The sequence below is a fragment of the Phascolarctos cinereus genome, unplaced genomic scaffold (genome assembly GCF_003287225.1).
Source record: "Phascolarctos cinereus isolate Bilbo 61053 unplaced genomic scaffold, phaCin_HiC Scaffold_2;HRSCAF=192, whole genome shotgun sequence".
Lineage (NCBI taxonomy): Eukaryota > Metazoa > Chordata > Mammalia > Diprotodontia > Phascolarctidae > Phascolarctos > Phascolarctos cinereus.
The window spans coordinates 36355431-36373128 of NW_027555625.1; the positions used below are offsets into that span (position 1 = coordinate 36355431).

Below are 17698 nucleotides of genomic sequence, written 5' to 3' on the forward strand. Positions count from 1 at the left end.
CCCTTGAACTAAAGGTAAAAAATGAGACACGTGTGCTCAGATGCTGCCAATGTGCAGATTTGTTTTGCTTGACTATATTTACATAGTCAGTTTCTATAGTTATAGAGGAGGGCTTTTGATTTAGGGAGGGAAGGAGAATTTTGTAAGTAGCAGTAGAATTTGAAAAAGAAGAAAAAGAGCTTCAAAGAAACATTTGAAAATACGCAACAGAGAGGACAGTTATAAAGAAACACAGGCAACACAGTTTTGTTGCTACCAGGTTAAACTTGGTATGCACTTTTAAAACATTCAAACTGCATGGAATGAAAATTCATAGTTTCATATACAGAATTTTAAAACATTTTTTATATTAAAATGTTCTTGTTTATTTTTTTAGTTCCTAATAAAAAAAGAAAATTAAAATTAAAAATCCAAAAAAGAAATTAGAGCCACATACGTATAATAAGTGGCAGAAGCTGGATTGAACCCAGGTGCTCTGCCTCTAAATTCATTGGTCTTCCTGTTCTACCAAACTGCTTTATATCACTCCCCGTTTTTTCCTTCTCAAGTTTATTCCCCTGCTGACTCTTTGCATCTCTCTTCTCTTCCTTCCCAAATCCATGTAGATTCTCTTTATTTTTTCTTTTCAGTTGTCACCCTATCTAGACTTAGCTTAAAATGCGGGGCAATATTTGCAAGATATGAAGGCCATATTTTTTGTAAATGTAATCTTTTTTTTTAATATAAATTTATTTATTTTTAGTTTTCAACATTCACTTCCACAAGTTTTTGAGTTCCAGATTTTCACCCCATCTCCCCTCCCCCCACCCCAAGATGGCATGCATTCTGAATATCCCTTCCCCTAGTCTGTCCTCTCTTCTATCTCTCTCCCCTTCTCTTATCCCCTTCCCCTTCTGTTTTCCTGTAGGGCAGGATAGACTTCTGTACCCCATTTCCTATATTTCTTATTTCCCAGTAGCATATGAAAACTTTTTTTTTAAAACATATGTTTTTAAAACTTTAGGTTTCAAATTTTCTGTCTTCCTCCCTCCCCACCCACCCTCATTGAAAAGGCAAGCAACTCAATATAGGTTGTACGTGTGCAGTTATGCAAAACACGTCCATAGTAGACATGTTATGAAAAACTAACTCTATTTCCCTTAATCCTATCCTGCCCTCCCATTTATTCTATTCTTTCTTTTGACCCTGTCCCTCCTCAGAAGTATTTACTTCTGATTACCCCTTTCCCAATCTGCCCTCCTCTCTATCATCCCCCTGCTCTCTTGTCCCTTCTCCCCTATTTTCCTGTAGGGTAAGACAGATTTCCATACCCAATTGAATGTGTATGTTATTCCCTCCTTAAGCCAAATCCTATGAGAATAAGATTCACTCATTCCCTCTCACCTTCCCCGTTTCCCCTCCACTGTAAGAGACTTTTCTTTTCTGTTTTTTTTGTGAGATAATTTACCCCATTCTACCTCTCCCTTTCTTTTTCTCTGAGTATAATCCTCTCTCATCCCTTAATTTTATTCTCCAGATATGACCCCTTAATCTTCAGCTCACCCTGTGCCTCTCTATCTATCTACATATCTATACATACATATAATTTTTTTTCCTCCAACTACCCTGATTCTGACAAAGGTGCCATGAGTTATAAATATCATCTTTCCATGCAGGAATGTAAACAGTTCAATCTTAATAAGTCTCTTATGTTTCTCTTTCCTGTTTACCTCTTCATGTTCCACTTGAGTCCTGTATTTGAAAGTCAAATTTTCTATTCAGCTCTGGTCTTTTCATCAAGAATGCTCGAAAGTCCTCTATTTCACTGAATGACCATTTTTTCCCCTGAAGGATTATACTCAGTTTTGCTGGGTAGGTAATTCTTGGTTGTAATCCTATCTCTTTTGCCCTCCGGAATATTATATTCCATGCCCTGCAGTCCTTTAATGTAGAAGCTACTAAATCTTGTGTTATCCTGATTGTGTTTCCACAGTACTTGAACTGTTTCCTTCTGGCAGCTTGTAATATTTTCTCCTTAACCTGGGAACTCTGGAATTTGGCTACAATAGTAAATGTAATCTTTTTAAAAAAAAATTTATATATTTATTTTTAGTTTTCAACATTCATTTTTATAAGATTTTGAGTTCTAAAATTTTCCCCCTCTCCTCCCCTTCACCCTCCTCAAGATGGCATGCAATCTGATATAGGCTATACATATGCAATCATATTAAACATATTTCCAGACTAGTCCTGTTGTGAAAGAAGAATCAGAACAAGAGGGAAAACCACGAGGAAGAAAAAAAAAAGCAAAGCAAAAAAGAAAATAATATGCCTCAATCCGCATCCCGACTCCATAGTTCTTTCTCTGGATGTGGATAGCATTTTCCATCATGAATCTTTTGGAATTGTCTTAGATAATTATATTGCTAAGAAGAGGTAAGTCTATCAAAGTTGGTCATTGCATAATGTTGCTGTTACTGTGTACAATGTTCTCCTGGTTCTGCTCGTATAAGTGTAATCTTTACCATATGTTCAAATGTTGATCACTTGCAGGACAGGCCTTTATCGTCCCTCTAATACTCCTCTTTTTATTAGGGCACTTAGAAAAAATTTAATCCTGAATCTGTTGATTTAAGTATATTAACCATGTATCACTGGATTTTATATAACATATATTGAGTTCTCTGTCTAAATCAAGTTAGATTGGGCCTCTCAAGCAGGGAGGCAGGAGAGCAGTTGTAAAATTTGTGAGCAGGCAGAGCCTTTGGGAAAGAGAAGAAAAGAGACAATACTAATCAATCCATTGTTCTTGCTTTCAGAGAACAAAGCCCTTAGTCCACATAGGAAAATTCAAATTGGACAAAAAACATAATGGATATAATAAATGTGAGAAGACCTTCCTTGAGTGCAAACAACTTGTTCCATATGCAAAACTAGGACAGAAACCTTATGAATGTAAGGAATGTGGTAAGGCTTACCATTACAGCTCAGGGCTTACTCAACATAAGAGAATTCATATAGGAGAGAAACCTTATAAATATAATGAATGCAGGAAGGCTTTCAGTATTAAGGTGCAACTGATTTACCATCAAAGAATTCACACTGGAGAGAAGCCTTATGAATGTGATGAATGTGGGAAAGCCTTTGGTAGGAGGGCAGTAGTTACTCGACATCGGAGAATTCATACTGGAGAGAAACCTTATGAATGTAATGAATGTGGAAAGGCCTTCATTGTGAGGTCACAGCTTAAGATACATCAGCGAATTTATACTAGAGAAAGGCCTTATGAATGCAATGAATGTGGAAAGGGTTTCCCTCAGAAGAAATACCTGCTTGTACATCAGCGAATTCATACTGGAGAGAAACCTTATAAATGTAATGAATGTGGAAAGGCCTTCTATGTAAAGGTAGACCTGACTCAGCATCTGAGGATTCATACTGGAGAGAAACCTTATGAATGTAGTGAATGTGGGAAGGCCTTTATTGTGAAGACACAGCTTAAGGTGCATCAGAGAATTCTTACTGGAGAAAGACCCTATGAATGTAATGAATGTGGGAAGGCCTTTATTATGCAGTCAGGTCTTTCTCAGCATCAAAGAATTCATACTGGAGAGAAACCTTATACATGTAATGAATGTGGGAAGGCTTTTATTATGAAGTCAGGACTTTCTCAACATCAAAGAATTCATACTGGAGAAAAACCTTATGAATGTAATGAATGTGAGAAGGCCTTCAGTAATAAGATATCTCTTACTCAGCATCAGAGGTTTCATACTGGAGAAAAACCTTATGCATGTAGAGAATGTGGGAAAGCCTTCGCTCTGAGGAAACAACTTACTGTTCATCAGACATTTCACACTGGAAAGAATCCTTATGAATGTGATGAGTGTGGGAAAGCCTTCAGTCAGAAAAGTTCTCTTATGAGACATCAGAGAATCCATACTGGAGAGAAACCTTATGAATGTCATGAATGTGGGAAGGCCTTCTATATGAAGGGAGAATTTACTCAGCATCAAAGATTTCATCCTGGAGGGAAGCTTTTTAATTATAATGAATGTGGGAAGGCCTTCAATGTGAGGTCAAAACTTACTCTACATCAGAGAGTTCATACTGGAGAGAAACCTTATGAATGTAATCAGTGTGGGAAGTCCTTTAGTCATAAGATATCTCTTACTCAACATCAGAGGTTTCATTCAGGAGAGAAACCTTATGAATGTAGAGAATGTGGAAAGGTCTTTACTTTGAGGAAACAACTTACTGTTCATCAGAAAATTCATACTGGAGAGAAACCTTATAAATGTAATGAATGTGGGGAGGCCTTCAGTCATAAGATATCTCTTACTCAGCATCAGAGGTTTCATACTGGAGAAAAAACAATGACTATAATGGCAAATCCTATTTAATGTACTAAATATAGAAAGGCTCTTCATGTAAATGCAGAACCTATTAGACAACTAACTCTTCATCATAGAATTCATACTGGAGAGAAACCACATGAATGTAGTAAATGCCACATTATATCATTGTTTAGTGTTTACTAAATGTCAGAAAACTGAGGAGGAAGCCTATAAGTGTAATAAATGTGGAATGTCCTTTTTTGAGTTTTCTAGTCTTTCTGAGCATTAGAGGATTCATGCTGGAGGGAAATCTCATGACTGGAATGACTGTAGAAAGGCAATCCGAGGAGACAGTTTAATCAATACCAGAACATTCGCAAGGTTTAGTAGCCATATGACTGTGATGAGTTAGTTACATCCTTTTTAAAAATTAGGACAAATCCTCTAAAGATAAGCAAATTCATACTAGAGAGAAACCTTAGGATTGTCACGAATATAGGAATACATTCACTGTAAGGTATCACGAGTAATATTCTTTGTCCTTGAGAATATGTCTCTCCAAGGCTTCAAAGTACCCTGTTGTTGTGTGTCTCCTTCATTGCCTGGGTATAGCTGATTATTATGATCTGACAACTGACTCCTTCACTTGAACTGGTTATAGTCAAAAGTCCATAACCTGAGCCTTTCTTTGACAAACTGGCAGCATGCTACCTTAACGGGACCAGGTGTGTTTCCATGCATTCCAGTTTTCCTTAAGGGATGTCAATCTCTGTATGATTAATTATTTTTACAAGATTTAAATTCTTTGGACGTATGGAACTGATCTAATAAAAGACAGTTTGTTTGAGACACAGAGGATTAAAAAAAAAAGCACACCTAGATATTGACTTTGGAGACTTTTGAGTTTTGTCTATAGATGTGAGTGTGAAAGCTTGCAAAAACATTTGTTTTAGTTGGCTTTATGTCTGTTTATATGTAATTGAGTCAATTGAAAGCAAATTAAATTAGAGTCCATTTTAAAGTAATAGACATTTCAGTAGTGATTCCTCCAAATTTCTGATTGGGATTGAAGCCCCATCTGGGTAGAGTTTTCTTTCTTCTGGAATTGATTGGAAAAGGGAAAGTTCATTTCTCATTGGCCACTTTCCCAGTGGTTCAGCTGGGGTGAAGGACTAAGAAAAAAAAAATAGAAAACTGCAGAGTTAAAAAGCTTCTTGCTTCCTAGGTTTATTGCTTTGTAAATAAAGACGATACATTTATGACACCAATTCAAATCAGGCATGAAATGTTTAAAAACTGATCTTGCAAACTACAGTAAGAACAAGAATTAAGTATAATTCCTCTGGATTTATTATGAATTGTTAAATTGGGAATTCTAAGGTTACAACTAGTCTAAAAGAGTTGTCTGCTTCTTTCTCTTCCCAAGAAAGGACAGCATTTTAAACTTGTTTTTGCTAGTTTAACAAAAAATTTTTTGGTTGTTTTCCTGCTATTAAAGCAGAAAGCTGGTAATGTTAACTGTATAATTATGCTAGCTCCCTAGTTGAGCTATATAATTTTGCTACCATGTCCATTCCTCTGGAACTAACATTTCCCCATTGTGACCAAGGAATATTTTTTTCTGAAAATTTGTACTTTTGTCTTGAAAGCTTTACCTGTGAGATTATAAACTGCATGTGTGGCCTGGATAAAATTCTGAATGATATCATATGAAGTACTTAAGTTGCAAATATTTTTTAAAAAGCACCTTGGTATGCCGAGAGTTAATTTAGTTCTGGTAGGCAATGAAAACTAACTTGAGCAAGCCAAAACCTTACTGGCCTCTGCATCTCTGTAGAAATGTGAAAAAATTTCTGTGAAAAAGAATCAAAACTTTCATAAATTTTAAGCTGAGACCAAAATAGGCCACAATAATTAGGAAATAGATTTTGGCTGGGCAAGAAGGCACATGCCTATGATCTCTGGATATACTGGGAAAGCTAAGACTTGTGGAGTGAGTGGTAGCACCTGTGCAGGAGTTGGGACTTGTAGTGAGCTAGGCAGATCGGGTGTCTGCACTGGTTGGCTCCATTATGGGAACAAAGAGGGGCCACAGTCTGCCTAAGAAGGGGAAATAAGCCCATCTAGGAAGCAAAGCTGGTCAGAATCTTTGTGCCAGTCAGTAATGGGGTCAGGGCCAGAAATAGCCACTGCACTTGGACTGTGGGTACCATGGTGATTGATTCCCAGTCTCAAAAAAAAACACCAGGTTTTGTGTTTAATTTTTTTTTATTAATTTGTTATGTTGTTAATGTGGATTTTTACAAATTTATGCATCTGCATGAGTGTCTGATTTCCCTTTGAACAGAGGACATTTAGCCATTAAACTCTGTTCCCCTCCTTACCACATGGAAGGATGAAAATTCTGTAACATATCTTTTCATTAACCCTAAAATGTTGGTATACTTGCCTCATCTACTCTTTGTATAATCTTGGGAAATAGATCAAAATAGTGAAACAGTCGAATACCTTTATACCCTGGTATATGTTTTCAATTCTTGTAAGAAATTGATGTTGTATTTTAAAGATTTTCAGAGCCCTGCAGTTTCCAGAGGGTAGAATTAACCAGGCCATGGGGAGCCTTCCCCCATTTCTTCCTATCACCTGCCTTCCCAGATCTCACTGGCATTCAGAGAGCAGCCAGTGTGAGCACTTATTCACCAGTCCACTCTGTGCCTAATCCCACCAGGATCTCTCCTTCCCTCAACCCTTCTACCTATGACACTTGGATGCCAAGCTGGATGCCATGCCAGCCTCCTTATTTTCCTCTATATGAGAGGTCTTGGAGTACCTACTGTACTCTAAAGACCTTATGTGAGCTTAATGGATATAAAAGATATTTCAATGATTACCATATTCTATGTAACAACTGTAAAACAATATTGGTGTTAACTATATAGATTACTAGACTCTTTAAGTTAAAACAGTGTAACTTGTATGAAGTAGACTCTTGTGACTATAAATTTTGTTAACTTATTGCTTACAGTTTCAGCTTGATCCTGGTAAAAACTGATACATCAATTCACCTTTCAGGGAAAGTGTACACAGCTCAATGAGGTGATCAATGATGCCTTGTGTCCCTAGCTATTAGAATTAATTCCAGGTGGATATAAATTGCTAGGAAGTGTGGGGCTCTCTTTCGAATGGGAAGGTTTGCTACCTGTTAGATCATGAATGTCACTATTATACTACTTGAATAATATGAAGTTATAAATTGACTTTTCCAAAATTGTTGTTTGACCTTTACTTGGGATCAAACAGAAATGAGAAAATGTTGTTTCAGTATACTTGCAAGAGGTGAATCTGTAACTTTCAGACCCAGCCTAGGAAGAAGTATAATGTTTTTATAGCATTGTCTTCCCTTTCTAAAAAAAAAAAACAGTAACTCCCTTTGATCAATGAATTCTTTATAATAAATTTCAGTGAAACTATGCAACCTTTTACATACAAGGGATGAGAATATAGGAGAGGAATAATTTTTTGTAAGAATTAGCTTCCTCCTAGTAATTGTATGTACCAAAGTTTCAATGATCCTCTTTATTTTCAAGGATGATAGTGTGGGGTATAGATTTGAATCCAGAGCACCAATAGGTGAATCTTCTTAGTCCATAAATGGACTCAAAGGACCTTTAGGCTGTGTACTGACTGACCCCTTTTGCCCTGCCTTCTCATTAGAACATGAGTGTGGCCCTGGATGTCTTATTGATGTTGGAAACCATCTTGCCAATTTCTTTAACTTCTGGTCCAGGGACTGTGGGTACTCACTGTGCTTTGATAGAACTAATGCCGATTGATATCAGTATGTGAATCTACTGGTGCTTCAGTCAGGGGAGTGTGGAGGTAAAGGGAAAGGGACCATTATCTCCCTCCTACTGGTGTGAATAAGATTGAAGGCAGTTGTAATTAAACAGAAGGATAGCTAGTTGCAAGAACCTTCCCCGTATAGAGAGAGGGGTCTAAAAATGTGTGGAGCTTTTCTCATCCTTGAACAATGTCTACAACACAAACCATTTTGGAGCTACACTTTATAATATTTTCAAACAGAAGACAAAATTCCCAACATTAAGTGAGGGTTTCAACATTTAGATAACAGTCTCAGAACAATACTACTTGAAAATGACTCCACGTACTTGAGATTCATTTTTCTGAAGCCATTGAATTCATTTTCATCCACTTCCTCCAGTAATTTTATCTTCCACCTAATCAAAGGTGAACTTGAGATCCTTCTCATAGCTGAAGTAATGAAAGACTTCTTCCATCTGATCATTACTCTTAAGTCAAAGTATGGGGAAAGCAGGTACTGCTCTTAAGGGGATCAACCCAGGCTGTCCCTGTCCAGTAACTACCCGTATCTCTTCAGCTAGAGTTGCCAGTTTCCTCAAAGAAAGTTGTTAGGCTTGTGTGAAGGGGAAAATGGATTTAGTGCAGGGCATTGTTTTGGGAAATGAGAATTAAAGGAAGACTGATAAAGTTTTCTTGTCCAAGTAGGATGAAGGACTTTGAACTAAAATACTATCTTAATGTTATTTTGTAATGAAAAGGGATTTCCCAGTATGCTTCCATACTTAACAGTCTTGTCCACTTCCCTGTTTTGAGGATTGCCTCCACATTAGCCTGCTTACTAGGCTTTTCATAATATATTTTCATCATCATCAGTGTCCTCCTGAACACTGACAATCAAGGTTGCAAGATGTCAAAAAAAACCCCACATCTCTGAACTGGGCATTATATTTCTCTCTCCTCATATGCAAAGTTATTGCTACCTTGTTGGTAGGATGCAATAAATCATAACTGCTTTTAATGTTGACTTCATTTTATGCTGTTTCTTTATGTTAGAGATTATTTGGGGGACAGCTCATTTGGCTAATAGAGGATATAACCAAACTTCTTTATCCAACTTGTTATGCGAATTTGTATGTTTGGCTTTTATATTTTTTGCCTCTATAATGATTGTCAAACTAATTTAAATTCATGTATTGATGTTCAGTGATAAGTTTCTAACAAAGCATTTACTTTGAAAAGAAAAGGCTTTCAGGAGCCAAGATGGCGGAGTTAAAGCAGTGACTTGCTTGAGCTCTCCCCCAAACCCCTCCAAATACCTATAAAAAATGGCTCTAAACAAATTCTAAAGCAGCAGAACCCACAAAAAGACAGAGTGAAACAAATTTACAGCCCAAGACAGCCCGGATGGTTGATTGGAAAAGTATATCACGCCAGGCAGGGAGAGGAGTGCAGTTTGGAGAGGACTGAATCACGGGCGGCTGTGGTGGAACCCATGAACGCCAAAGATGACTTAGTGGGAAAAGTCTGTGTCTGCAGTGAGGGAGAAGCAGGGTCCCACTCCCAGTCCCCAAGCTGGCCCCAGAGCAATGGCTGCTTCTGGCCCACAGACTGAGGGGGAATCAAGTGGCTGATCAGAGGGGGATTGCAGGGATCTCTCTGCTGGGCCAGGATTCTCTTGCTTTCCTGTACTTGGATCTGGGTCACAGTTCTGGGTGGCAATCCTGTGGTGAGGAGGAGTGCTGGCGTGGTGGAGCTTGCAGTGGTGGTGGATAGGAAATCCTCCTCACAGTTCCAAGGCAGAAAAGAGTGCTTGTGGTCACTCATAGACCAGAGCACAGGCCAGGAAAGGAGTAAACACCTCGTCCTTGATCATAGTACCTTGGAAGAGCTGAAAATTCACAGGTCCCTAGAAGTATCTCTAAAAACAGCTGCACAAAAACCCCCAAAGCTTGGGACAGTACATTCTCCACACTGGAAGCAGATTCCTACCTTAACAGAGTTTATAACTCAAGTAATTGACCAGGATTATGAGCAAACTGTGCAAAAAAAAAGTCAGGCCATAGAATCTTACTTTGGTGACAAAGAAGATCAAAACATACAACCAGAAGAAGGCAATGAAGCCAAAGCTCCCACATCCAAAGCCTCCAAGAAAAATATGTATCCATCCCAGGCCTTGGAAGAGCTCAAGAGGATTCTGAGAAAAAGCTTTCAGATGGTAGACGTTAGACTGGGAACTAGAAGGGACCTTAGAGACCACCTTCTAGTCCAGCCCCTCCATTTCACAAATGAACAAGCTGAAACCCACTGAGGTTCCATAACTTGTTTAGCATCCTTCCCCCCTCCCCCCTCCACCTCCTAGGAGTCAGGAGCAGAGTTGGGATTAAAACCCAGGGTTTTGGAGCCTAGGTCCTGCATGATTTTCCTTGCACCCCACTGCCTTCCAAGAGCATGCAGAAATCAAAATCACATTTTTTCTTTCTTCTTAAGGTGGATTCACACAGACTTAAAAACAGACAACAAGAGTTAATGATTTTAGGTGCCCAAATACTCAAATTGATCTGTGACCTCAAACTTATTCCCTCCAAATATATAGATCACCCACATCCATCCACATGGACTGTGTAACTCTTGTCCATGTCCTCCCATAAATTCACACTCTGTGTGCTGAGGGCTAGATTGACTTTCTTTGGACTGATACACCTCACCAACGCCTTTATCTGCCTCTCCAAGGCAAATTGTGTACTGACTTTCCCACAAGAATAGCTTGAAGACCTCCAAGGAGGGGAAGCTACCACCTCTCCAGGTAACTTGTCCCACTTATGGACAGCTCTAATCGTTAGGAAGATTTCTTGACATTAAGCCTTTCTTGACGTTAAATTTCCCACTTTGCACCTTCTAACCCATTGCTCCTATTTTTTTTCCCAAGGGGCCAGACATGAAAAAATCTAATCCCTCTTCCACATGACAGACCTTCACATTCTTGAAGACAGCTGTCATCATGTTCCTCCTCAGTCATCTCTTCAGGCGAATCATCCCAGTTCCCCCAACTGACTCTCTTATGTTAAGGCCCTTCACCATCCTAGCTGCCCTCCTCTGGACACTCCAGCTTATCAGTGTTTTTCTTAGATCATGACACCTAGTAACTACTATAACCCCTAGGGCTTTTTCAGAGTGGCCATCAATCTGTGCTTCCCTTCCCTTTTACGTGTGAAGACTATTATCTGTATCCAAGTGCAAGTTCATTTTTCTTTTTTGAATGTCATCTTATTGGATTCAGCCCGGTGCTGTTACCTGACAAGAGCCTTTTGCATCCTGACTCAGTAAACTAACATTAGCTATCCTCAGCTTTGTGTCATCTACAGAATTGATGAGCATGTCATCTATGTCTTTATCCAAGTCATTAATAAAAATGTGAAAGAGCACAGAGCCAAGCACAGGTCCTCAGGTACTGCACTGGGCAATGTCTTGCCACATTGACATTGAACCATTAATAACTCTTTTTTGGACTCAGACCATTAGACCAGTTCTGAATCTGTCTGATTGCACTATTATTTAATCTTTATTTCTTCCTCCTTTTCCACAAGAAGAGTATGAGATATTTTGTCAAAAATTTTGCTAAAATACAAATGAACTATATCCTCAGCATTCTTCTCATCTAATTATTTACAATCATTTCTAAAAAGAAAATGAAGTTAATATGTCACGATCTGTTCCTGATGAAGCCATGCTGACTCTTTGTGGTCCCTCCTTCCCTTTCCCCATGGTTGCTATTGACCTCTTTAATGATTCTAGATCCAGGATTGAAGATCATGAGAATTAATAGCAGTGTTGATAGTTAACAGTGTCTAATAAGGTACTAGTTCCAAAGTTCTGGCCAAGCTCCAAAGTAAACTTCTTCCAATGGACTTTAATGTGGGCCCAAAATTCCAGAGTGGCCCCATCTGTACCTCCACGAGTTGTGAAGGGAAGGACTTAACATACTTCAGCACCACCTGCTGATAATTCAGTATCGTCTCAGTCACATGAAGATTGGCTTAAAGGTAGTGATACTGGAATTCTCATCAGTGTTCTCATATCTGTGTCATAGGATAAGACCAGGTTTTTAAAAATTAATTAATTTATTTTTAGTTTTCAACATTCACTTCTATAAGCTTTTGAGTTTTAAATTTTCTCCCCCTCCCTCCACAACTCCCTTTTCAACACAGGGTGCAATCTGATATAGGCTCTACATATACATTCCTATTAAACATATTTTCACATTAGTCATGTTGTAAAGAAGAATTAGAACCAATAGGAGGAACCACAAGAAAAAGGAAACAAAACAGAGGGAAAAAAAGCAAATAGTCTGCTTTGATCTGCCTTCAAACTCCATAGTTCTTTCTTTGGATGTGGGTAGTGTTTTCCATCATGAGACTTTTAGAAATGTCTGAGATCCTGGCATTGCTGAGAAGAGTTAAGTCTTTCAAAGTTAGTCAGTACACAATGTGGCTGTTACTGTGTGCAGCATTATCCTGGTTCTGCTCACTTCACTCAGCATCAGTCCATACAAGTCTTTCCAAGTTTTTCTAAAGTCCGCTTGATCATCATTTCTCATAGCACAATAGTATACCATTACATTCATATACCATAACTTGTTCAGCCATTCCCCAACTTATGGGCATCCCCTCAATTTCCAATTCTTTGTCACCACAGGAAGAGATGCTATAAGTATTTTTGTACATGTGGGTCCTTTTCCCATTTTTTTTTTATCTCTTTGGGATACAGACCTAGAAGTGCTATTGCTAGGTCAAAAGGTATGCACATTTTTATAGCTCTTAAGGCATAGTTCCAAATTGCTCTCCAAAATGGTTGGATCAGTTCACAACTCCACCAACAATGCATTAGTGTTCCAATTTTCCCACATCTCCAACATTTATTATTTTCCTGTTTTGTCATGTTGGCCAATCTGATAGGTGTGCTGTGGTACCTCAGAGTTGCTTTGATTTGCATTTCTCTAATCAATAGTGATTTAGAACATTTTTTTCATATGGCTATAGATAATTTCTTCATCTGAAAACTGTTCATATCCATTTATTAGTTGGGGAAAAGGCCAGTTTTTCTGTCTAGGAATGGGTCATGTCATACTTAGAAGAACTAAGATGCAAAAGGGGTGAACATTTCAAGTTGGTTTTGACATGGATCTTGGCCAGTCAACAGACATTTATTAAGGGATGGTGTTTATGGAGTGTTCGAGGAGGCCTAGCACCTCTGGTGTAAGGGGTTGCCAAGCCCTTTTCAGGACTTCTCATCCATTTTTGTCATCTACCTGGTACTCAATTCTCATCTGTTGCTCCAAGAAGCTGTAGTATGTGCAGTGACCCCACCTTGGTAAACCATCTTGGCAGACAGGCTTAACCAGGTTGAGAATAACCAACAGGCTGCAACCCGTGGGTGAGTTAGGAAGGTGTATACCCCAAGTACGTGAAGACTTCCCTCAGCAGAAGGGATGGATGAGAACATTTATTCCAATGTCCATAAAGGTGGCTGAAGCAGGTGCTATGGAGCACTTAGAGCTTGGTCAGACATCAAAGGTGTTAAGGTCATCACCAGTCATCTTGACTGTTGTCTTGCCACTGGACTTGTGTTGATCAGAATAAAGCTTTAAAAGTTATTTGTCTTTATAGTATTGTCCTTATTGTATAACTAGTTCTTCTAGTTCTGTTCATTTCACTATGCATCACTTCGTGGAAGTCTTACCAGGTTCCTCTGAAACCACCCTTTTCATAATTTCTTATGGCATAGTAGTATTCCATCATATCCATATGCCATTAATTTGTTCATCCATTCCCCAATTTATGGGCACTCAAATCATCTTTGCAGATGTTTTTGTGCATTTTTTTTTTTGCATTTTGTGCAAGGTGGGATCCCCACCTGCTGCAGTAATCAGGCCAGGGTTGGGTAAGCAGACAATTTTGGGGTACCTTTTCTAGCCCCTTCCTCATACCAGGAGGTGAGTAATGTGGTCCTTAAAAGGCTGCTCAGACACCCAGGGGACTGCTGAATCCTACTGCTGTTTCCAGTGAGAAGAGGACACTGTGGCCTGGGCCGCCTGTGTGTAGGGTTGTGACTACAGCTCCCAGTGTATCTGCACCTGCTGCTTCATCACTTGCCTGTCACTACAGGACTTTGAGATAGATAAAAATGATAAAAACTGTATGGGTGATGTCTTTTGATTTGTCCGCTAATTGGATTTAAGTGAGGCAGAGTTGCACAAAGTCATTGACCTTGCTCTCTCCTCCAGAGTCATCACAGTCCAATGGCAGGACAGAATCAAGACAACTAGTGATAGCTCAAGATGCAGTGAATGACCTTGGTGTCTTTGATGTCTAATGAAGCTCTAAGCACTCTGTAGTGCCTGTTTCAGCTGCCTTCATGGCCACTGGAACAAATCGTTCTCATATGCCCATTCCACCAGAGGAAGTCTTCACATGCTTGGGGTAGACACCCTCCTAATTCACTTTCGGGTTTGAGACTCCTCAGCAGTTGCCCTCAGCCTGGTTTAGCCAAAATAGTTTACCAGGGTATGGCCACTGCGTACGCTACAGCGTCTTGGAGTCACAGGTGAGAGTTAGGTGGACACCAAGGTTGGAAATCAGCCCTGAAAAGGGCTCAGCAGCCCTCACATCAGAGGTACTAGTCTTCCCTGAACACACCCTACACCATATTTATGAATATGATGAATGTGGGAAGGCCTTTGGACTGAGGGTACAACTTACTTGACATCAGAGAATTCATACTAGAGTAAAACCTTATGAGTGTAATAAATGTGGGAAGTCCTATTACCTGAACTCAGAACGTATTTGATGTCAGATAATTCTTACTGGAGAGAAACCTTTTGAATGTAAGGACTGTGAGAAGGCCTTCAGACTTCAGAAACAACTTACTGTGGAAAACCTGAATGAGTCTCTAATTATATTTTCTATGTGCTTTTATGATATGAGGTTAAGTAAGGTCTAGTTCCTTTTATGGGAATTATATTATCCATATGATTCGTCATTCTCTTATGATTTTAAGTTTCTAGGAGGCATACATTAGTGCATTTAAGAATAGAGGGAAAATGGGAAGCTGTCTTTGATTGGCACACTGAAATTTCCAAAGAAATAGAAAAAATATACCTAGATTATGACTCTGTGGTCCTGGTTGTGTTGTGTTTTTTTTTTTTTGTCCTTATGTCTACATTAATGTGTGAAAACTGGCAAGTATTTGTTTTTGTTACATTTCCTTAGTCTGTTTATATTTGGTGAGATTAATTTACAGATTAGTTTTAAATAAAAGGGAATGTTCAGTAATGAAACTCATTCATTTCACTTCATTGGGATTGAGTTCCCATCTGGGAAATAATTCTTTTTCCCCTTGGATTGATCCCCTTGGATTATACAGAGAAGCTTTGTGAAGGTAATGAATGTGGGAAGGCTTTCCTTCACAGTCCAAACCTTGTTATGCATCAGCTAATCGATACTAGATGGAAACCTAGGATCATATGGATATTAGGAAGCCTTCAGTGCGAGGACATGAATTGTGAATGTGATGGACACATGAAGGCTTAAATCAAGAGTTTACAATTTATTCTATGTCAGAATTATTGTAGGGACCCTTAAACCATGCCTTCAGTGCTTCATTTCACAGTGTCTGGCTTGTGGTTTCATGCCCTTTCTTGTGACATATATAGATATACATCTTGTATATGTACATTGTCATATACATATACATATACACATATACATATACACATACATATACATATACATATACATATACATATACATATACATAAGGATATTTTTACTTAGAGTTTCATGACTTCAAAGACCATTGTTCTTCTGGGGAATACAAATGAATTGATGTTGCTTGCTACAAAGAATATATATAACAAACACACTTTTACACATACTGATTAATAATTAAGGGCTTTTTCTCTTTTTGAGGATCTTTGTATATTGAAAGTTTATTCCATCTTCCCTTATAGAATCAAAGTTAACATTCATCTGTAGAAATGCAAGGAGAAAAGTTATATGCACCTTTGACCCTCACTTGAAAGAACTCAAGACCATCCTCCTGGCATTGGCCAAGCAATCTGGAGGCCGAATTCCCTTGGAAGACTCATGTTCATATGTATCCACTAGCTGTTTCCTATATGCCTATGAAGTTTTAATTGCTTTTTGCTTTCTTTTGCGTTCACTTTGAAACCTACTGAGGTCTACCCATGGATCTCCAGTTATAAATTCATAGATGTGTCCATGTGGGCCCAAAAGGCCCCTATAGCAATAGAGATCATAAATAAGATCAATCATATCCCCCTTGTTAGTTAACCTTGAGCAAACTGGGAAACACTGCAATTCCATATTCTTATTCTTCTCAAGCAGTTACTGTGCTTAAAGCTTAGATCTAAGAGTTCACTTTAACAGGTAGCACCTCTATCTCGTCGGTCTCCATCCTATAACCCCAGAAAAGGTGTGAGTATCACTAGCACATTGAAGAGCTGGGACTTTTCCTTTACAAAAAGGGAGCAATGGGAAGCCATATTTTAGGAGCTGCCAGAAGCACTTTCACAATCTGGATACCAATTTGGAAAAGCTCAGCATTCCTCCATAGCCCCCTCCAGATAGTTGTAGATAATGTCCTCTAATGTTCTGTACACAGAAGTCATGTCCCTGGGCTTTCTCTTTGCTCCCTCTCTAGTGTGGATGCTGAGTCACCAGACATTTACTTAGAGAGGTATTTGGCCCAAAATATTGTTAGTTCTCTAGACCTACCCACTGTCAAGAGCCACGTTTCCCCTGCATATGCAAACACTATTTAGTTGTTTTAAAGTGACAAAGCCTTTGTCTCAGGGATTGACCAAAGACAGAATCTTGCTGGCAAAAGATATTTTGCTTCAACAAAATTCCTAACATTTGGACCACAGGTTTCTTCTAGCTCTCCACATGCCTCAGTGAAGAGTCAGCGCTTAGTTAGCAGCTAAATTTATAAGGGCTAAATCAGTATGTTGGGTATAGGCTAGAAGTTGACCTTGACTTTATGTGGCCTTTGGTTACCTGGTTGTTGTTCAGTCATGTCTGACTCTTTGTGACCCCATTTGGGGTTTTCTTGGCAAAGATACTGGAGTGGTTTGCCATCTCCTTCTCCAACTCATTTTACAGATGAGGAAATTGAGGCAAACAGGGTAAAGTGACTTGCTCAGGATCACACAGCTAGTAAGTGTGTGAACCCAGATTTGAACCCAGGTCTTCCTGAATCCAGGCCTGGTAATTCTAACCTAGGTAGCCAGGTAATCTAGTTACCTGGATTTGTATGAAAATACACACACATACACACACACACATACACACACACACACACATACACACACACACACACACACACACACACACACACACACACATACACACAACTAGGATTTGCCTGCATTGAACTTTGGCCAAATCATTTAGCAGAATGACATGTGAAGGAGTTGGGAGGGGGTTTTTTTTGATGATAAAAGTTATAGTAATTTTAAGAAAGCAAAAAGAAAGAATAAAAAA

The 17698-nt window shown here is 38.9% G+C and overlaps 1 protein-coding gene across 4 annotated transcripts in view; it reads left to right on the top strand.

Annotated features, from left to right (window-relative positions):
* The window catches only part of LOC110202761 (uncharacterized), a 31012-nt gene extending 17224 nt beyond the window's left edge, over nt 1–13788 (top strand). The window contains exons 4-5 of one of the 4 annotated variants that reach the window (XR_013484444.1): nt 2223–2415; nt 2799–2885. Coding sequence is in view for 1 of the 4 variants with exons in the window: in XM_078149305.1 (XP_078005431.1) it covers nt 2815–4382 (1568 nt within the window). In the remaining 3 variants the exon portion in view is untranslated. Of the gene's footprint in view, nt 1–2222; nt 2416–2798; nt 5342–11064 lie in introns of those variants that run through there. The other 3 variants (XR_013484443.1, XR_013484442.1, XM_078149305.1) reach the window with 3 other exon arrangements.
* The last annotated feature ends 3910 nt before the right edge of the window (nt 13789–17698 follow it).